Source organism: Saccopteryx leptura, chromosome 1, assembly GCF_036850995.1.
Source record: "Saccopteryx leptura isolate mSacLep1 chromosome 1, mSacLep1_pri_phased_curated, whole genome shotgun sequence".
Classification (NCBI taxonomy): domain Eukaryota; kingdom Metazoa; phylum Chordata; class Mammalia; order Chiroptera; family Emballonuridae; genus Saccopteryx; species Saccopteryx leptura.
In genome coordinates this window covers 276,568,293-276,591,523 of record NC_089503.1, presented here as the reverse complement: position 1 = coordinate 276,591,523, position 23,231 = coordinate 276,568,293, and the positions used below count along the sequence as shown (strand labels likewise).

General features: G+C 35.2%; 1 protein-coding gene across 13 annotated transcripts in view; it reads right to left on the bottom strand.

Moving 5' to 3' along the window:
- The window catches only part of SOX5 (SRY-box transcription factor 5), a 1,089,507-nt gene that overhangs the window by 309,268 nt on the left and 757,008 nt on the right, over positions 1-23,231 (bottom strand). For all 13 annotated transcript variants that reach the window (XM_066354437.1, XM_066354444.1, XM_066354418.1 and 10 more), the window contains one exon: positions 20,090-20,300. In XM_066354437.1, the coding sequence (XP_066210534.1) occupies positions 20,090-20,300 (211 nt within the window). The remainder of the gene's footprint in view (positions 1-20,089; positions 20,301-23,231) is intronic.

Sequence of the window (23,231 nt, the reverse complement as noted above, 5' to 3'; positions counted from 1 at the left end):
CACACCCACATAAAAAGAGAATGCATAGGTTAATGGATAAATCCTTTTATCTATCATGGAATAATGAGAGGAAAGAAAGAAAAATTGGAAAACAATAGTTAGTTTTCTGGAATCATCCAACCCTTTCAATTTGGGAAAAAACAAATAAATTTTAGGAACCACGTCCTGCCAGAGTAATCTTTGCCCAGAAAACTTGCTGTGGTTACTTGGAAATTGACTAAACTATAACTCTAACCTCTTCAACATTGAAGAGTAGTCATTATTTTATTTTTCAAATTGTGTCCAGTGGGTCCTCCATGCTTTATTACATATAAATTGAGATCAACTTTGAAATAGTTTAAATTAATTTTTCTGTTATTTTCTAAACTATAAAAAAATCAAAATAATATACATAAATAGGAACTAAAATCCACAAGCTCTGTGATCAGAGTGTTAAGAGTTTACCTCATTTATGATATTAAATACAAACAAGAAAGCTACTGTGTTATGTCAGCTTGAGATACTTTCAATATTTTGAGCTTTCTCTTCATAAAAGTTTGCTTCCAAATGTCCCGTGACAGTCTTCCCTGAAGCTCTGGAAAAAATGTAACATAACTGAAAACAGGCTAAGTCTAAACTATGAGAGCAGAAGTAAACTTGTATAAATAATTTAATATAATATATAGTCTATCTTTCTAAATAATGTGTAACATGTGAATTATTGTATCACAAATGGTTTCTATATAATATGTAGATGATGTAGGAAATATTAATTGAAGAGACAGATGAATAAAAATTGGCTTTCAAATTCAGGATCTAACAGAAAGGGGCATTCATGATGAATTTCACACAGGATCTTTCCTCTAGCCATCAGAGCTCACCATCCACAAAGGGAAAACAGAGCAGTTTGGTATCCACAGTTCATCAACATGTAAGATGGACTATTTTAATCAATCCAAATATCCAGGTCATATGCTCACTCTGTTTGCCCTAGTCTCATAGCTCCTTCATGGTATTGGCCATAAGGCTAGTTTAGAAAGTCGCACTGGGAATCCTTGAGATCTCAAAACTCCGGGAGCAGCTGGCAAAGGAAACTTGGAGTGAGCTCTCTACTGACTCTAGTGCCATCCATGCCTTCCCCATAAACAACTCCTATTTAAAAAAAAAGACCAAGCATCCACTACACCAAAACCAAGCAGGCCTATTTAATTAGGGCATTTGCTTGATAACCACTTCTTCATGTTAAACACACAGCCACACAGGCCTAGGAGGTCTGATTAATTTTAATATGCACAGTCATGACAAGTGCCTCAAGGGTAACTGAGTGAAAAACACACACGCGCACACAGACACAGAAAATCTTCCAGCACGGCTAGTCTGACAAATCAGTTTCAGAAAAGTGCTGTGTGAGTTCCCCAGATTCAGTAAGGGCCTGAACCTTTAATGTGAGGAGAAAAGAGGTCTCCGAAACAGGTGGCTGGCTATTCTCTCTTGAATAAATGATATATCCCAAATCTGCAGCATATGAGGAACTAGAAGGGTGGGCATGTTCCCTTAATGGTTATTTCTAATGTACACCCTGGGTCAGTGGGCCTATTTGCAATTATCCATGTATTATAACTGAAAGTCTGGCACTGACAGCTTTTAGTTAAGAGCAAGAAAAACAGGGGTGCCTCACTTAACTGAAAGGTTTAAAAATATTAGAAACATTTGGGTAAAGAAATGTTTGTCATGATATATAGTGTTCTGTTAGAGTAGGCAAACTAATGCGTAAACACGAACGAAATAAACTTTTCTTGTCTGAACAAACAGCCACCTTAGAAAAAAGAATGTTGGCTTGATGGTTCACAGAAGAATGAAAATTAAGGACATCATCTTAAATATGATTACTGCTACATTTTATTAACAAAAGTAAAAGGTGTAGTTAAAAAAAAATAGAAGCTTTCTTGGGCCAAATGGGTTTCTTGAATAGGCAACCCTAGATCTCAGCTCAGGGTCCCACTCTTGACAGAGTCCTAAAGGCTTTCTCTGAGCCTTTATAATCCAAGTAAGAAGTCCTTTCAAAAATATATCAATTAATCTTCTGTAACACTTAATGAAGTTAACAATATCAAGATAAACTGCTATGATAGATACCACTTGGAAAGGAGATGACAGTGAACAAGTTTCACTTTTGTGTTAAAAAATATCACAAGGCTTCCAACTCGATGCTCTGCGTGCTCAAGTTAAAACAGTTCTTCCCGAAGAAACAGGCTCTGCAGCACTTGCGAGGGTCTTCTTGTCCTGACCTTTAAAAAAATAAACTCTTTTCTTTATCATCATTTTATGAGTGTTGATTTCCATACAGTGGTGCCTTTGCAAAGGGTGCCTGGAGGTTAGACTCTAGCTAGCTCAACAAGAAGAGGGACATTTTCCAGTGACAGGCTGCATAGACGACCATGTAACCACAGTGCATTAGGAGTAGCCTCCCACAGCAGCGGTGGTATGGGGAACAAGACTTAAAGTTCTCAGTTGAAAAGTATCCTTGCTTGTTCTTCAGTGGAACAGCACTTACAAAGCCTCAACAGGTCAAAAGGACAATGAGTAACCAAACAAAGCAACTCAAACCTCTACCAATTAGAGTATCTTTAGGCTTTCCCCCTGATTTGTTCACTTTTTATTTTCCCCAACTTATCAAATGAGGTTTGAAAACAAGTGAATTCCAGTATTCTTAATTTAATGAAATGCTTTGGGATTTTGAATTTAGGGAAGCCGATCTCCATAATTCACTGCAAAAAGACAACAACAACAACACAGTAATTAAAAAGTTGGTAAAATTAGGGGGTAATGTTGAATTTCTATTTCAACTTGTTTGTTAATGCAATATGGTTCAATTTAATTTCTAAAGGGCTGCTCAACAATAGACATTTGAATTATAAGAACAGGCATTGTAATTTATAATGTAAACACAAATATCAAACATGCAGTGCCTGTAGGGATGTTCACAAGGCTAAATATCATGCACTAGGAGCCTGTCTTTTCCAAAGAAGAATTACGTATAATGCTGCAGCGTACCATAGATGCAAATATATTGCTTCTATCACCTACTTTAAGACCCTTAAAATAAGTCTTAAAACAAGGGGTAAAAGCTTTATATCCATTTAGAGGATCTATATGTCAACACATTTTTAATAAAATTGAAAGGCCATTAACAAATAATTATATTTTGGAGAAAAAGCACAAATATACATAGAAGGTGCAATCAACTAAACTAAATTATTTTTAGTAGATGTGATAGATGCAAATAATAAAAGACATTATACAATAAAAATTTATTTTTAAGGGTTAAGAGAAGATGATTTATAAGCAAATATATATACATTGTTTGTTCCATAAATATCTAGTTATAAATTTAAAAATAGTCTAATCCATTCCTACAAATAGTTTGGATGGAGTTAAGTGGAAGTATTTTGGTGGTTACCACTGAGAATCTGTATTGCAATACCTGATGTTAAAGTGACATACACTTATGTTTTTCCACCTAAAAGACCAGTCTTCCCTATCTTATCTGCTGAAGAGAGAGAGAGAGAGAGAAAGAAAGAGAGAATGAGAATAAAAACCCCAGTATTTTCTTTACCCAATGATAGTTCCATGGTCTATAGATGATGTGGAGGGCAATGGCCTGATGTCTATCACAATATATATTGTCCCAAGTCATTCCATTATTGCTTTTAGTTTTTATATAAAGTGAACTAAGTCTTCTTGTGAGATTTGAACTGAGAGCAGTGAATTGTTTCATGTAAAGTAGCAATGGTAACTTTGGTAAAAGTTGTGCCTTTAGGGTCTTGTAACATAAAATTTAAGCAAAGATTTTTCTGAAGCAGCTCAGAAAAAAAATTCTGTTGTATAAATAATTATAAAGTCTAGTTTGAATATAAACAAAATTTCACAAATAAATGCGGTTTCTCACACACAAGCAGTATACCCATCATGGCACAATTTTGGAAGTGGGAGCATCACACTCTAAGAAGGATAAACTCTGACACATATAATGCTAAATAAAAGCCAAGCATATGTGGATCTGAAAGGAGGATTACACACACACACACACACACATACACACACACACATGTATACACAAGAATAATAAGAATAAAACATCAAAATGGGGGGAGGGTAAGAACAAATAAAACACTTAAGAGAAAGCTAAAATTCTAGAAAAATGATAAAACTTTTGGCCAAGGTAGTCTTCAATTACCTTAATTATATTTGTCTTTAGCACACATTCACGTTATTATAAAAATAAGAATATAACAAACTCAGAGCCAGTGTGAAATACCTCTCCTAGTTCCATGTTGTTACAATTTGCTATGTCATCTATATCAATTTAGAGCAGTTGTCTTTCATTTTGAAAATTAATTATCAGGGAAGAAACCAACCTACTCCCATTTTATTTAGGGAAATTTAGGTAAATAAACTTTAGAGCAACTATCCATCCCAGGATTTAAAAAATATATATATTTTATTTATTTATTAACTTTAGAGAGGAGAGAGAGAGAGAAAGGGGGGATGAGCAGGAAGCATCAACTTCAACTCCCATATGTGCCTTGACTAGACAAGTGCAGGGTTTCGAACTGGTGAACTCAGCATTCCAGGTCGACGCTTTATACACTCCACCACCACAGGTCATACCCATCCCAAGATTTTTAAGAATGGTGTGTTTGTCATGTTTAGTTGTTGACAACATGTCCTAAATATCCAGCATTTTGCAGGTCTGAATCAGATTTTTTGGGTACATAAAAACATCCTGGGAAAGCAGCACTGGAAACTATAATATTTCTGGTGTGCCTAAAAAATATTTCCAACCAGCCAAGATGTGATAATGATAATAACTGGTACAATTCCATGTTGGTTCTAATTGATAAAGTACTTTCACAAGCATTACCTCAATTGTTTCCTTCAAAAAGCCTCCGATGAAAGCAGGTCAGTTAGCACCACCAGTTGAGGGCAGATATTCATTTCATCAATACAATTGTTATAGCAGCTCAAAGTAAATACAATGTTTTTTGTTACAAGGTAAATTATAAGATTGATGCTCATTTTATGCAAAGAATTCTTATTTAAAATTGAAATCTTCATTTCCCCCAAAATGTTGCAAAATAGATAAAATGACCTTCCCAAATATTCCTAAGTACATATAAATTATTGCCTCAAAATTGATCAGAGCCTGACCAGGCAGTGGCTCAGTGGAAAGAGCATCGAACTGGGATGCAGAGGACCCAGGTTCGAGACCCTAAGGTCACCAGCTTGAGCACGGGCTCATCTGGTTTGAGCAAAGCTCACCAGCTTGGACCCAAGGTCGCTGGCTTGAGCAAGGGGTTACTCGGTCTGCTGAAGGCCCACAGTCAAGGTACATATGAGAAAGCAATCAATGAACAACTAAGATATTGCAACAAAAAACTAATATTTGATGCTTCTCATCTCTCTTCGTTCCTGTCTGTCCCTATCTATCTGTTCCTCTCTCTGACTCTCTCTCTGTCTCTGTAAAAAAAAAAAAAAAAAAAAAAAAAGAATTGATTAGAGACTACACTATATAGATATTACACTATAATCACATAGTAATCGATGACAGAATCAAAACTAAAACCCAAATATTTATTGACTCATGGTGTAGTTAACTCTTTTTCATCATGGGTTGATTTGAATGTCAGAAAAGAGACTGAGGACTATGTCTCAAAAAATGTACAAAAACACATATTGTCACCATTTTGGATACAATTTCTAGAATTTATAAGTCCTCTGAAGAATCTTATGAATCCCAAACTTGGAAATTACCTTTGATGTAACATGTTAAGAGTTGTTGGAAAACAATACGGAAGAGGCAAAGTGTTGAAAGGAATCAAGTTACTATTATTTTACCATAGCCCTACTAAAATGAAGTGTACATATGTTGGTGGGGACAGCCGTAGTAGAGTCGAAGATTGAACCATAAGAGATCCCCATTGGAGCCCATCAAAAGAAATAAGAATTCTCTCTTTCATGCCAGCTCTATCCACATACAAATGGTCTTGGTTTTCCATTATGTTGAAACAATATTAAAGAACCAGTTATACTTCTGAATGCTCAAGATCCATCCAATTCACTGGAGCAGAATTATTTTCCATGGCCACAAATTCATAATAATGCAAAAATTTCACTTAAAAACTCTACACTATTAGTGTTATTTATAAGATCAATGTGAATGTAAACTTTTCATTATGCAAGTATTCACTCATATCTTGGATCTTACAATATCTAATTTTGTGATCTAAGATAACAATTTAATCTCTGAGTCACAGAAAAAAATTGAAAGTAATAATCTCAAGGATTCAATAATGATGAGGTTGTGTATATGATAAGATGAAGGTTAGAGAAGGCAGGCTGAATGAAATAAACAGTTTAGGAGGTAAAGAGTCTGAGTAGGACAGGAAGTAAAGAGAACAGTACAAAAGGAATAGACACATAAAACCTACTCAATTCTCAGAGGACTGATAGAAAGGCAATAAAATGTCAATTAGTGGGTTGACTCTTATCCATCATTAACATAATTACCTATTATGTGCCAAAGCCATTACTATAATACCAAATCCAGGGCTTTGGGGAATTAAAAGAGGTAGCTCACACAACTTTTGGTAGAGGAGTCATATATTTATTAACGGCTCTCATCTCCTTTCCATAGCAATGGGGCAACATTGACACAGTTTAAATACCTTTTCAAAAATATTTTGAATAAGTTATAGGTGCACTATTCTTACCCTTAAGGAGTTTAATATAGGTGCAAAAACTGACACATAAATGGACAATTACATTACAGGATAGTAAGCTAACATTGGAGACAAGTAACAGTTACTAAAAAGATGAAAGAGTTAATACAGGGAGTGTAAATCTCTCTTTCTAGCAATTAGACTTGGATCGATGAGGAACAGAATTACAGATAGTATAATTCAAAGGATGAGATCAAGAAAAGGTGAATTTATATAAAGTGTTTTTAGGAGGAAGAGATGTAAAGGTGTCTATAAGCTAAAATAGCAATTCCCAAGAGATATAAGAGGTAACACAGATATTAACATAAACATTTTAAAAGAGAAGTCTGTTTAATCTTTGTATCTGAAAGGATTCTATTTTAATTGAGATATCTAAAGTTCTCATCAAGGTAAAAATTATTTCCACCCACACTGTTAAAGAACCTAAGGTTACAATGAAAGTCAAGTTAAAATCTGACTCTGACACTAAATCTAAATGCTAACTTATTTTTAAAACCATCCTTAGATTTCTGGTACTTGAGAACACAGGGCATTTGTGGATAACTGTCTAACTTGGTTTTATTAGCTAAATTAAGATACCCGGTTGTCTTAGATTTATGTAAATTTAACGAACAGTGAAGTACTCTTTAAAACTCCTTAAAATACTTTTTAAAGAGGAGGTGATGACATTTCTAAAAGATCAAGGAAAGGAAAATATCAAAAATGTATGATGTAACTGAACAGAAAAAAAACAAGGTACTTGGACCTGTAAAATACAAGCTAGACTCTCATTCTGATTTAACACTGACTTGCTGGATAATATCAAGTACATCTCGGCCTCAGCATCTCTCAGAAATGAGGGCACAGGCCTAAAATGTGCTCACATTTCATTCTAATTCTGAATTTCTACTATCCCACAACAAATTTGATCCTATATTTCTAACACACATTTTTATTAAGATATCTTTTAAGGTTTCTGTTTTGAATTGGTTTTGTTTTTTGGGGAGGTGTATTTTGTTTCTTGGTTTTCTTCTTTTTACTTTTTTTGAACACTTTAAATTCAAACTTTTTAAGTTGAGCTGATTTTAAAAAACTTTCTTAAAATTTGATCACCATCAAGGCATAAGGAATTTATTTTAGTGGATATTATTGAATACTACTTTATTATTCATTATTTCAAAGGAATTTAGACACACAGGTGCTAACGAATAACTTTAAACTATTACTGGAAAAATTCCTAATTGGGAGAAATAGTGTAACCAGTGATTATGGTCATGGATTCTAGTTTAAGGTTAACTTCATTTTGAATAATGACCCTGACAGTCACCATGTGACATATTTAATCATTAGTTTCCACTTCTGAAAATGGAAATAATAAGAATCAGAATATTTAGTTTATGTGTATGGCACTTCCAAAATTGAAATAGATGGTAGCCCTGGTTATAAGGTTTTTGCAAAGATTAAATAAAGTGTTTCATATAAATTACTTAGCACTAGAGTTAAAACATGATATGCATTGGATATATGCTACCATTTTTCCCTATACATAATTATTTATTCAATATTTGCTATAAGAATTATGTATCACATATTATTAAAACTCACTGTCATTCTTAACTGCTAGATCTAATAGTGAAAAATCAACTGATATAGCACCGTTACTACCAAATATAATGTAACTTTCGTATATCAGCACAATATTTTGAATGTTGAACTCGCTATGAATTTTGTCATGGTCCATGTCAGTTAAGTGACACTGGACAAATAGGAATCTTTAACATCACACCATTTTAAGTAATAGCAAGCAAAAATTCTGATGGAGGAAAAAACACAAACAAAAATACATCAATATAGAGTTCCTTATTTACAATTTTTAAAATATTTTAATTAATTGCTTGAAAAATTAACCTAGCTGGAATAAGAGAGTCATTTTTCTTCAATCCATCTGCAAATCTTTTTTTTTTCCTAACTATTTCACTGCAGTGGCCTCCTTTTGTATGACACACCATTCTCCTGTAACTTCTGAATTTCTGTTAGTTTGCTGTTGGCAGGGATAAGGTCAGAAACAATACATACTTTTATTGAAATCTATTCTTCCCCCCTCAATGAAGGGAAGCAAAGGCATGAATATGGCAACCTTATAAAGATTCATCTGGGACTTAATGACTTAATGAAATTTTCATCACAACCTGCTGCTCATTTTAATGGTCTTTGAAAAACAATGGGAAAAAAATAGGTTGAGGGAAGAAAAGATTTTTTTGTGGCATATATTTGTAAGCTTACCATTGAGTTCCATTCACCCAATCTCTGCTTCCCTTATCCTCATATTGCCTTTCTCATCAAAGAGCTATCACCAGAATAAACAAGGTTAAGGGGCGGCAAGATGGTGATGGAGTAGGCAGACAACTTACACCTCCAAAAACCAAAGTGGATTACAACTTAATTTTAAGAACCATCATCTGGAAAAACCAACTTTGGAATAAACTAAAATTACGCTTTAACCAAGGAACACTGAAGAAGCCACACTGAGACTGGTAGGAAAAGCAGAAACACAAAGAGGGCTGCCCAGCTCCTGGGAGCAAACGGCAGCCCGGAGAGACTCACATGACTTAGAAATGAGTTTAGCAAAGAGGGGAGGGTCCTGGGCCCCAGGAACAAAGCCACAGCCTCCTTCCCCAGAGCCTAGAAGAAACATATGGACAATATTTAGCTGCGAAACAAGTCAGGATACTGTCTGTGAGAAACAGACAGATTTCTCAGACCCAGGATTCTCCTTAAAAGGACCCAGCAGAAAACCTCTTTCACAACCACTCACCTGGGGATCCGGGGGATGGGAGAGAGGAGAGAACCAGAGAAGCAGGAAGAGAGTATAATCTAGGAGGCACAGGGAGAAACACTTTGAGAGAAAGCCACCCTAACCCCTGGGCTGAGTCACTCCCCAAATCTGAAGTGAATACTTCCCCTGGAACCAGCAATACCAGCAAAGGAAAGCAGGACACCAACCAAACAAGCTCTGCCATGGCACTCAGAGCAGACTTGCTTAGAAGGAGGGAGGTTTCAGGACTACAGTATTGAGCGCTAGGGTCTGAACTGCAGCACCCTTAACCACACTGCTGAGGGCTCCCTGGAGGGCGGCGGTAGAATGCAGAAGTGCAGTCCCACTGGCGGGGGGTGGAAACCAGGCTGGACACAACTAGGGCCCAGCATGAGCTCAGTCTTGCCCTGTGGGGGCAGAAGAGGTGCATGAAAACATCCAATGGGTGCGGGCCCGCCTGCATTCCTGCCAACAGGGGAAAGGAAAAAGCCTGGGAACTTTGGAGACCCATGACTGAGCGCAGACACACAGCCCTGCACAGCCCACAAGAACAGGGCTTGTGGCCAACTCGAAAGCAAAGCTCCACCTGCCCACAGGGGTGGTGGAAAAGCCCGGGAACGGTAAAACAGTGGTCCCCAACATTTTGGGGGCCACAGACTGGTTTAATGTCAGAAAATATTTTCACGGACCAGCCTTTACGGTGGGACAGATAAATGCACAAAATAAAATTATGCAACCGGCATAAAAACTGTGGTATTTTTTAATATAATTATCAAACTTATGAGACAAGCGTCAAGAGTGAGTCTTAGACAGATGGAAAAGAGGGAATCTGGTCATTTTTTAAAAATAAAACATAATTCAGACTTAAATATAAATAAAACAGAAATAATGTAAGTTATTTATTCTTTCTCTGCGGGCCAGTACCAAATGGCTTACGGACCAGTACCAGTCCTTGGCCCAGGGGTTGGGGACCACTGCAGTAAGAGACTTGCGGCTGAGCAAAGGTGCTCACCACTGCCCGCGGTGCCGAGGCTTGTGGCCCTCAGCGCAGCACGCAGCTCCACCCTCAGGAGTGGGATGAAGGCCAAGGCTTGTAACCTTGGCATGTGAACACAGCTCCTCCTGTAGAGGAGAGGTGGAAACTGCAGCAGACAACCACAGCCGGCCGGTAACACCTATACTGAACAGCAGTAGAGGGGGCGGGGGGCCTGCGGACAGACCAAACCTAGGGAACACTGAGGACACAACCATTGGACTCTGGTGGCCACACCCTTCTTATACACAGAAAAAATGGGAAGGCAGAGAAATGCAACCCAGTTGAATCAAGAGTAATTCCCAGAAAAGGACTTGAATGAGTCAGATATAACCAAATAACGGGATGCAGAGTTTAAAACAATGATTCTTAGGATGCTCAAAGATCTTAGAACAACAATAGATGGTCATAAAAAACAACTAAATAATGAGATAGCAAGTATAAAAAAGGAAATTGAAATAATAAAAAGGAATCAGTCAGAAATGACAAATACAATATCACAAATGAAGACCACAATGGAGAATATTAAATGCAAGACAGATGAAGCTGAGGATCAAATCAGTGAGTTATAGGACAAGATAAATGAAGGCATGGAAGCAGAGAAGCAAAAAGAAAAGAGACTCAAAAAGGCTGAGGAAACTCTAAGAGAGCTCTGTGACAACATGAAGAGAAATAACATCCACATCATAGGGGTTCCTGAAGAATAAGAGAAAGAACAAGGAATAGAGACTTTGTTCAATCAAATCATAGCAGAAAATTTCTCTAAATTGATGCAGAAAAAAAGTCACACAAGTTCAAGAAGTACAGAGAATTCTATTAAAGAGAAACCCAAAGAAATCTACACAAAGACACATCATAGATAAATATAAAAGCTAAGTAAAAAAAGAGAAAATATTAAAAGCTGCTAGAGAAATAAAGGCTATCACCTACAAAGGAGTTCCCATAAGAATGACATCTGACTTCTCAACAGAAACACTTGAGGCTAGAAGGGAATGGAAAGAAATATTCAAAGTAATGCAGAACAAGAACCTACAACCAAGACAACTTTATCCAGCAAGGTTATCATTTAAAATTGAAGGAGAAATAAAAAGCTTCCCAGACAAAAAAAAGAAAGAAAAACAAACTCAAGGAATTCATTACAAACAAACCAATGTTGTAAAAAATGCTAAGGGGCCTGTTGTAAACAGATCAAAGGGGGAAAAGAATATGACAAAAGGGGAATACAGTTTTAAAGAATAAAATGGCAATAAACAACTACATATCAATAATAACCTTAAATATAAATGGATTAAAGGATCCAATCAAAATACATAGGGTAGCTGCATAGATAAAAAAACAGGACCCATACATATGCTGTCTACAAGAGACACACCTCAAAACAAAAGATGCACATAGACTGAAGGTAAAAGGATGGAAAAATTATTTCATGGAAATGAAAAAAAAGCTGGGGTAGCAATACTTATATCAGACAAAATGGACTTTAAAACAAAGGCTATAGTAAGGGATAAAGAAGGTCACTACACAATAATAAAGGGAGCAATCCAACAGGAAGATATATCCATTATAAATATCTACACAACTAATATAGGAACACATAAATATACAAAGCAGACTTTGATGGATATAAAGGGCAAGATCAACAGCAATACTATAATAGTAGGGGATTTCAATACCCTACTAACATCACTAGATAGGTCCGAAAGAAAGAGAATCAACAAAGAAAAAAAAGGAAAATTAACAAAGAAACAGCAGACTAAAAGGACACACTAGATCAACTGGATTTAATAGATATCTTCACAACCTTTCACCCTAAAGCAGCAGAATATACATTCTTTTCAAGTGCTCATGGTACATTCTCTAGGATAGACCACATGTTAGTTCAAAAAGTGATCTCAACAAATTTAAGAAGATTGTAGTCAAATCAAGCATTTTCTCTGATCACAATGTCATGAAACTAGAAATCAACCACAGCAGAAAAACTAAAAAATACTCAAATACTTGGAAACTAATAGCATATTTTTATATAACAAATGGGTTAACAATGAGATCAAAGAAGAAATAAAAAAAATCCTAGAAATGAATGATAATAAGCATACAACAACTCAAAATTTATGGGACACAGCAAAAGCAGTACTGAGAGGGAAGTTCATAGCATTACAGGCATACCTTAAGAAGCTAGAAAAAGCTCAGATAAACAACTTAACCCTGTATCTAAAAGAAGTAGGAAAAGAATAGCAAGTAAAGCACAGAATTAGTAGAAGGAAGGAATAAAGATCAGAGTAGAAATAAATGACATAGAGGCTAAAGAAACAATACAGAGGATCAATGAAACCAGGAGTTGGTTCTCTGAAAAGGTAAACAAGATCAATGATCCTTTAACCAGACTCACCAAGAAAAAAGAGAGACTCAAATAAATAAAATTAGAAATGAGAGTAGAGAAATAATAACTAACACACAGAAATACAAAGGATTGTAAAAAAGTACTATGAAGAACTGTATGCCAAAAAATCAGACAACATAGATGAAATGGACAAATTCTGTGAAACATAGAATATTTTAAAAATTAATCTGGAAGAATCAGAAAACCTAAACAGACCAATTACAACAAATGAGATCGAAACAGTTATCAAAAAACTTCCAACAAACAAAAGCCCGGGCCTGATGGCTTCACAAGTAAATTCTACCAACTATTCAAAGAAGAACTAACTACTATCCTTCTCAAGCTATTTCAAAAAATTCAAAAGGATGGAACACTTCCAAGCTCCTTTTATGAGGTGAGCACAATTCTGATTCCAAAACCAGGCAAAGACAACACACAAACACACACAAAATTATAGGCCAATATCCCTGATGAATCTATATGCTAAAATTCTCAATAAAATATTAGCCAACGGATTCAGCAATATATGAAAAAAATCATACACCATGATCAAGTGGGATTTATTCTGGGGAGGCAAGGCTGGTACAACATTTGCAAATCAATCAATGCAATTCATCACATAAACAAAAGGAAGGAGAAAATCATGATAATTTCAATTAATGCAGAAAAAGCATTTGATAAAATCCAGCACCCATTTATCATCAAAACTCTCAGCAAAGTGGGAATACAGGGAACATACCTCAACATGATGAAGGCCATCTATGACAAACCCACAGCCAACATCATACTCAATGGGAAAAAATAAAAAGCAATCCTCTTAAGATCAAGAAAAGGCAACGGTATCCCCTTTCACCACTCTTATTCAACATAGTCTTGGAAGTCCTAGCCACAGCAATCAGACAAGAAGAAGAAATAAAAGGCATTCAAATAGGAAAAGAAGTAAAATTATCATTATTTGCAGAATATACGATATTGTATATAGAAAACCCTAAAGTCTCAGTAAAAAAAAAATTCTGGACCTGATAAATGAATTCAACAAGGTGGCAGGATATAAAATTAATACTCAGAAACCAGAGGCATTTATATACACCAACAATGAACTATCAGAACGGAAAATTAAGGAAATAATCCCCTTCACTATTGCAACCAAAAAAATAAAGAAAGTACCTAGGAGTAAATTTAATCAAGGAGATTAAAGACTTGTACTTAGAAAATTATAAAACATTGATAAAAGAAATCAGGGAAGATACAAACAAGTGGAAGCATATAACATGCTAATGGTTAGGAAGAATAAACATCATTAAAATGTTTATATTACCCAAAGTAATTTATAAATTTAATTCAATACTAATTAAAATATCAGTGACATACTTCAAAGATATAGAACACATATTCCAAAAATTTATATGGAACCAAAAGAGAATACAAATAGCCTCAGCAGTCTTGAAAAGGAAGAATAAAATGAGAGATATCACACTTCCGGATATCAAGTTATACCACAAGGCCACTGTACTCAAAACAGCCTGGTACTGGCATAAGAACAGGCATATAGATCAATGGAACAGAACAGAGAAACCAGAAATAAACCCACACCTTTATGGACAACTGACATTTGACAAAGGAGATAAGAGCATACAATGGAGTAAAGACAGTCTCTTTAACAAATGGTGTTGGGAAAATTGGACATCTACCTGCAAAAAAATAAACTAGACTACCAACTTACACCATTCACAAAAATAAAGTCAAAATGGATTAAAGAGTTAAATATAAGCCGTCAAACCATAAGCATCTTAGAAGAAAACATAGGCAGTAATTTCTCCGACATCTCTCGTAGCAATATATTTGCTGATTTATCTCCATGGGCAAGTGAAATAAAAGACAGGATAAACAAATGGGTCTATATCAAACTAAAAAGCTTTTGCATAGCTAAAGACAATAAAAACAGGATAAAAAGACAAACTACACAATGGGAGAACATATTTGACAATACGTCTGATAAGGGGTTAATAACAAAAAATTATAGAGAACTTGTAAAACTCAACACCAGGAAGACAAACTCCTATCAAAAAATGGGCAAAAGAATTAGACACTTCTCCAAAGAGGACATAATGATGGCCAATAGGCATATGAAAAAAAATGCTCAACATCAATAGTCATTAGAGAAATGCAAATTAAAACCACAATGAGATACCACCTCACACCAGTCAGAATGGTGCTCATCAACAAAAAATCACAGAATAAGTACTAGCGAGGATGTAGAGAAAAGGGGACCTTCGTGCACTGCTGGTGGGAATGCAGACTGGTGCAGCCACTGTGAAAAACAGTATGGAGATTCCTCAAGAAATTAAAAATGGAACTGCCTTTTGACCCAGCTATCCCACTTTTAGGAATATACTCCAAGAACACCATAGCACTGTTTCAAAAGGAGAAATGCACCCCCATGTTTATGGCAGCATTGTTCACAATAGCGAAGATCTGGAAACAGCCCAAGTATCCGTCAGTGGAAAAGTGGATTAAAAAGCAGTGGTACATATACACAATGGAATACTACGTGGCAGTGAAAAAGAAGGAAATCTTACCTTTTGTGACAACATGGATGGACATGGAAACTATTATATTAAGTGAAATAAGCCAGGCAGAAAAAGAAAAATATCATATGACCTCACTCATTTGAGGAATCCAATGAACAATGTGAACTGAGGAACGGAATTGAGACAGAGGAGGGATCAAAGAGACCACAGGAAAAGAGAACAGAGAGATTGGGGATGATAGGATTGGATAAAGCTGAAGGGATAGGAGGAGGGCCCTATGGGGAGGGGGGTAAAGGAGATGTTGAGGGGAGTATGGAGGAGGGGGGATGCACTCGGGGCAACCCTAGAATCTATGTAAACACAATAAATTAAAATCAATTAAAAAAAGAGCTATCACAACGTTCTGCAGTTTTTACAATATATATTTGTCAGTTCTTTTGTTAAATTTAGCCCTAAGTATTTTTTTTCTCTTTTGATGCTACAGTCCCTCAAAAAGCTACAGGTCATTTGTTTGTAGTGTACACAGTGTCAGTGACCTGATGCTTGAATGATGTCAGGTTTTGGTGTCTGTTCTCCTGTCCAAATACACACTTTGATTAATAGTCTCTTTAAAGCCAGTGTAACTTCCCCCTTGTGGTTGAGCCTTTTACACATCTTCCTAGATATATTTCCCCATTTTTTTCTCTTTGCAGTAAAACAAAAAGGGGATATTTTCTTCAACATCATATTTCCTTTGTTCCTTTTCTACGGAACAATTTTCTGCTTTGTTATTATTATTTTTCTTGGTAATTAAGATCATCACTTTATTGAAATACATAATTTGCTCCATGATAATTTGTTATGGTTATTAAACACTTTTGCTATGGCAAATATCTTTATCAATAAAAGTGAGATTATTGACATTTTTGTGTACTCAGTGTACATCTAAGGATTTTGTGTGTATAAAATATATCTTAGTGATTCTGAATTCATACAGAAATTATCTTTCTGGAACTCAGGCTTTTAGATGTTTGCCATTTTCAATTTACATTCCAGTTTTCCATAAAGTCTATGTCTGTATTTTCTCAATATCTTTACGTTATTCAATAACAAGCAACCCTTGAGCTTTTATTATATTTTTAGGGGGAAAAGTACAACAATGTGTGTGAAATACAATATCGAAATTAGTCTAATGTCCACATGCAATAGTGATATTTCTTTGTGCCATCTCTTCCTTCTATGGATGCTCTCTCTCTCTCCTCTTTGGCCTGTGTAACTATTACTAGATATTATCCTTTTCTCCTAAGTCCCAATATCTCCGAATATGTCCTACTAAACAAATTGGGGGCACTGTCTCCTGCTTTTTTTTCTATTATAAATGATTAATTTGGCTTTGCCATGTCATATACTTTGAAATTAAGTTTCTGTGCATCCGCCTGACCAGGAGGTGGCGCAGTGGATAGAGCATCTGACTGGGATGCAGAGGACCCAGGTTTAAACCCTGAGGTCACCAGCTTGAGCGTGGGCTCATCTGGTTTGAGCAGGGCTCACCAGCTTGAGCCCAGGGTCTCTGGCTTGAGCAAGTGGTCACTCTGTCTGCTGTAGCCCCTCGGTCAAGGCACATATGACAAAACAATCAATGAACAACTAAGGAGCTGCAACAAAGAATGGATGCCTCTCATCTCTTTCCCTTTCTGTCTCTATCTGTCCTTCTATCTGTCCCTCTCTGTCTTTGTCATTAAAAAAAATAAAGAAGGTTCTGGTCATCCACTCAGAAAGAAGCCAACATGCCACAATGGTGAATACCGAGGTTATCCACCAAATCTCCATGTTGGACATCATCTAAAAATATATCTCCCAAAACTACTGTGTAATGCAATATATTCCAAAGCAGTGTTGATTCTTCTTAAATCTGAGTTCTGGACCAGGAACACATCTCAAGCAAAACTTAAAAATTTATATGTAGAAACACTTCCTAACTCATTCTATAAAGCCAGTAATACCTTAATATCAAAATTAGATAAATACGTTAGGTAAATAATTATAGATCTGGAATAGGGCATGTACAAGATGAGTTTGGAGCATCTTATACTGCTAGAAAGTAAAGAAGTACTAAAAACAATTACCCACAATCATAGTTGTTTGTCAAAGTGACATGAGTCAAACAAATGTGCTTGCAACGGTCAAAGCTGAACAATTTGAGCAACAAAATAAAGTAGAATTGTATTATAATTCAAAGTATACAAAAAAATCTCCAAGTCCATATTTATATAAATGAGTAAAGTTAATAAATGGTGCAGAAGACAAATTTCTCATGGAGAAGAATTCACAAATTATGCAGATACTGCACTCTGAAGATGGGGAGCAAAGCTACCGACTCCTTAAGTTTGAGTTGCACATAGCACTTCTCTTCCCAAGAGTGTGGTGTAGACAGGGAGCCAGAAGACTCTGCAACGGAGAAACTTGATAATCACCGTAGCAGCCATTTGATCAAGGTTATCACTAACATGTATAAATCATGTAGAAATTATGTATGCTTGATACAATATACTTTTTAATAGTATTTTATTTCTATTTTCTTCCTCCCAAAACCCATAACCCCAGTTTAATTAAGAGACCCATCACCAAGAAGATTCCAATAGAGGTGCACTTAACAATATATCTGACCAGTATTCCACAGAGCTTTTAAGATTATCAGAAATAAGAAATGTCTGAGGAACTATGAGAGCCAAACATGAGCCTAAGGAGACATGCCAACTAAATGTAATGTGTTATTCTTGTAGGCATCTTCAAACAGAAAAACCACATTTGGTGAGAATAAATATATCTGAATAAAATGTGGGCTTTAGTTAATAATGATGAATCACAACATACAAGATGAAAAATAATTATAAACACAGAAAGTAAACCATGCAAAAATGAACAGAATATGTAAAAAAAAAAAGGATAAAGCTCTATATCATAAAGTTAAGAGATATGATATGGAAAGCTACAATTCTGGGTGAGTTTTATTTTTTTCCTTCTAATTTTTCTGTTTTTGTAAAAAACCTGTTACAGTATGGCAAGTATTTTTTATATCAGAAAAAAAATCCAGCAGATTAAAAAAAAAGTTGTCTGGGTCCTCCTCAAAACACCATATTTATGTCCATGACGATGGGAGCCAGAAAGTCTTTGACTACTAGATTATCTCTAAAATTCCTTCCAACTCTAAGATCATGTGAATTACATAAATTTTAACGAAAATCCATGTCCCAGCTATGCATCTGGTAGCGACCCAGAAATTTTAATTACCACATGACTCCCAAATACACTGGTTAACATTTTGTGCCAGATATACTCAGAATTTACCAGTTTCTAACAACAAAATAAAAATGAGTCTAAACTCAGTGTTACATAGTATAAATGCACTATATTTTTGGAATAAAGTATCTTTTTTGTATCCCTGTGTTTTGTTTGTTTGCTTTAATTTTCCATCTGACTGAAATAGGAGGCATGTTCTATGTGCAGTTTAGTATCCATGCTTTGAATGGGCATAGGTTTAAATAGAATTTAGTAAACATTTGTAACAAAAAGGATAACTGTCAATTATACATAAATTATCCAACTTGCATCAGTTGCTTTATTAGTTTGTTTCCTTTAATGTTAAGATTAGTCCATGTGCGTGACACCCAAAGGCTTTTATCAGTCACTATTAAAGAGATTTAAAAGATGAGATACTAAAAGCAAGGCATTCTGTAAGTTCAACAAAGAGAAGTTCAGGATAGCTAAAAGAGTTAGAGAATCATCACTTTTCAAAAATACAATAGGCTTAGCCCTATTAATTGTGGGCCATTAAGAAATAGTCCTATCAAGGTAGTATAAGATGCATTAATATTATAGAGCTTATAAAATGTAACAACATTGTAAAATGACCTCTTGGATTCTGTTGCCACATTGTATTCTTTTTTTAAATTAACAATGAAACATTTTTATTAGCAGTTCAAATTTAATATTGTATTAGTGATTCAATTAACTAATAAGCCATACAACACATTTAATACATAATAATTGATTATTAGAATCACCTGCGTACAATTATAGATAATTCACTACTTACTCTGTTTTGCACTTCAAGACTCCTTGACCACAGGGGAGTTAAAGGGAAGTGGATGCACACCAAATGAGTTGCTTGTTGGAAAAAGTACTCAACATTTGTGCCAAATTGAGATACGTCTATAATAGCACCTTGAGAACACAGAGGAAAGCACTCCAGTTACAAAGTGCTCTTTCCTTCCTGATAGCTGGGGAGCCTCCTGGCTAGAACTACTTCCCATTCACCTTGTAACCCCTGCCTCACACATAATATGCCACATTCTATTCTTAACTCTTTGTTTTACTCAACCGCATCTTACTCATGTGTGAAAATCAGACATTACAGCAGAAATTAATGGTTTAAAAATTTGGAATAGCCATACTTAAATATTTCTTAAAAAATAGTACCCATCTGTAGCATTAAGGTTTCTATTTTGTCCTGTTTAACTTAGAGAGGATAAGTCATAAAACACAACTAGAGGTTAAAATCAAAGTATTAAAATAATGAGAAGGCAATAACTTTTGTTTCCCAGCCTTTACCTTCTGGTTCGTTTTTGATGAGCTCTTCCATTTTTCTCTGCTTCAAGGTGTCGACAACATCAGCTAAGCTGCCTTTGCGCCTTTCAGGGGTTCCCAGGGCTGTACTAGACAAGGACTCGCCACTCTGTCGCCCACCTTCTTCTGCCTTCTGAGGTGAGGTAGATGAGTTGTGTGGGGCAAATGAAGACATAACTTTATTGCCATCAACTTCCTGAAAGACAAAGCAAATAAAAAATTGTTTAAAATTCCGTGCTTTTTTTTTTTAATGGTTACATGGCTTGAAACATTAGAAAGTGAAGTGTCACTCTGCAGGACCTAAAGGAAGAAAGAAATTTCAAAAAATATATATTAACTTTACAAGCTAACACTAGAGAGTAAAAGACCAACTCATCAATCAGACTAATAAAATATGAAGATTCTGTCCCTTAAGGTGAGAATGGATGGCAGTATTAGCCTTATACAAAGCATACATTTCTTAGATTTGCTTATGTTTCTGTTTTTGTTTGAAAGTCTTAGATTTCCTAAGTACATTAAATATAGTAGTCATTTGGATTTAACTTCCTTATGACATTGTAAAACTTAAATAATATTAGATACAGTTTAATTATTTTCATTCTAAGTAGCTGCCTCTTCTTGATGACAGTCTCAATTGGAGTTCCCCTTTTGGTTCTCCAGCTCCTTCTTATATTTTAAAAAAAAGCCATCAGTTACGCAGATTATTTTGACTTCAGATAAGAATACTGCAAGTTTAGTTTTGCTTGTGCTGAGGATATTTCTAATGGTATGTGTTACTACTACAAGTGCTATTTCTGTCAATACTCTGTGCTATTTTGTACTTTAAGTCTCATTTGCCATACAGAATAAAGTTTCTTGAGGCCTTTACCTCTTCATTATTGTACATTTGTGTAGAAATATTCTACAATTCTATAATTTAAACATATTTAGGTGTTCCTTTTGTCATTATTTTCCCCATAATTTCTAGCATAGGTTTATCAAATATACAATATTTGGGATGTATTTTGTATGAAAGGCACCAAATTGATTTTTCAGACAGTGTCAAAGGGGTAATACTGGAAGAAAAAAATAATTTTCTTACTTAAAAGTTTTATTTGCTTTTATAATCTTTTACTTACTTCCATAGTCATTTGGCTTCCCACAAAGCAGAGCTCTTCCTAATTATAAATCTGAATCCTAAGGTCTGTGAGGAAGTTAGTCTTCCCCTATATATATTTATTAATTTCTCATTATTTAAAGTTTACATTAATGTATATTTGAGTATATGCATATTTAATATTCATAATCATATTATATCTGTATTTATACATGTCTTCTCTTTTTATTTAAGATATGCTAATAAATAATATATTGATGCCAGAAAAGTGACAAATCACATTGAATTGGTATCTAATGTTTTCAGGCTAACACTAATGTTTTTGACTAGCTTAAAAATATCCAAAAAAATACTTGATAAATCTGTCATTCTAATTTTTAAATATAGATTAAAAATGAAATGTCAGCACAAAAGTAATGATCTGTTCCTATGATTTTTTTAATGAATATTAGTGAGTACAAGGACATTAGCTATGGTACAAACTTAATTTTTGAGTGGAGCCAAGAAAATGGGAAGAAAGAAAAAGTAAGAAATGTGTGCTAACAGAATCTTTGAAATTATAATTCTAAACCCAAAAATGCTTTTCATTTCTTACAAACATTATAGAACATGCCTCTGTTAATTACTATGTCTTGAATGAATATTCTATAGACAATACTTTATTTTTTTTAAGTTTTTATTTTATTTATTAATTTTTAGAGAGAGGAGAGAGAGAGAAGGGAGAGTAGGTGTTTCTCCCATGTGCCTTGACCAGGCAAGCCCAGGGTCTTGAACCGGTGACCTCACTGTTCCAGGTCACCACTTTATCCACTGTGCCACCACAGGTCAGGCTGACAATACTTTCATAGATGAATCTTAGCTTATAATGTACCTGGATTTAGAAATCAATATACATAATGTAATAATTATAAGACTCTTCAGGCTAAGTGTCCACTTCTGAAATTATGTATTTAAAACCCACACAGAAATACAAACAAATGCATAAACACACAAACACACACACAGACACACACACACACACACACACACCAATCACGAGTTCATTCAATAAACTAAGGAATGTTTTTATGAATGACCCATAAAACACATAGCTCAGTTTAATGTGTATACCAGGACATAGAAAAACCATAATAGTCACGTTTCCCAGATCTATTTCCAGAATCAAAGGTAAAAATATCCCCATTTTAGCTTCACTTTGAACATTTTTATTTTATTCTCTGTTTTAACATTACTTACAGACAAAAACTTGGCAGCGGAACTTCAATTGGCATAATCGAAAATTACACACATCTTTCTATAGTGTCATCGGTAAAGAGAATGACACCCAAACCATATGCAATTAAACCCATTAAAATAACAGAAAATATTTCCAATTAATGTAAAATACACTAATTTCCAGTTTTGCATGTGTCTAATTCTCTACACCTTGCAAAGTGGAAGGGCATCAATTCTTCATTGCGGCTCCTTAGCTGTTCATTGATTGCTTTCTCATATGTGCCTTGACGGGGGCGGGGGGACTCCAGCAGAGCGAGTGAGTAGGTTCACTTGCTTGAGCAAGGTTCTTGCTCAAGCAGCAACCTTGGACTTATGCCAGAGACCATGAGGTCATGTCTATGATCCCATACTCAAGCCAGCAAGCTCATGCTCAAGTTGGTGAACCCACACTCAAGCCAGCTGAGCCCATGCTCAAGCTGGTGACCTTGGGGTTTTGAACTGGGTCCTCTGCATCCCAGTCTGATGCTCTATCCATTGCATCACCACTTGGCTAGGCCTATATGTTCAATTCTTAAAGAAAAGAAATAAATGATATAAATGCATAAAAGTTTCATCACAAAAAAAAAATTATAAGTGTATAGTGATAGATGTTAACTGGACTTCTTATGGTGATCATTCGCGGTATAGACAGATGGTGATTTGTTATGTTATAAACATCAAACTAAAAAGTGGTATATATCAATTATATCTCAATAAAAAACTATTTTTTATTCTGTAAATTTTAAAGATTGGAAAATAAGTTATTACAAATGTCTA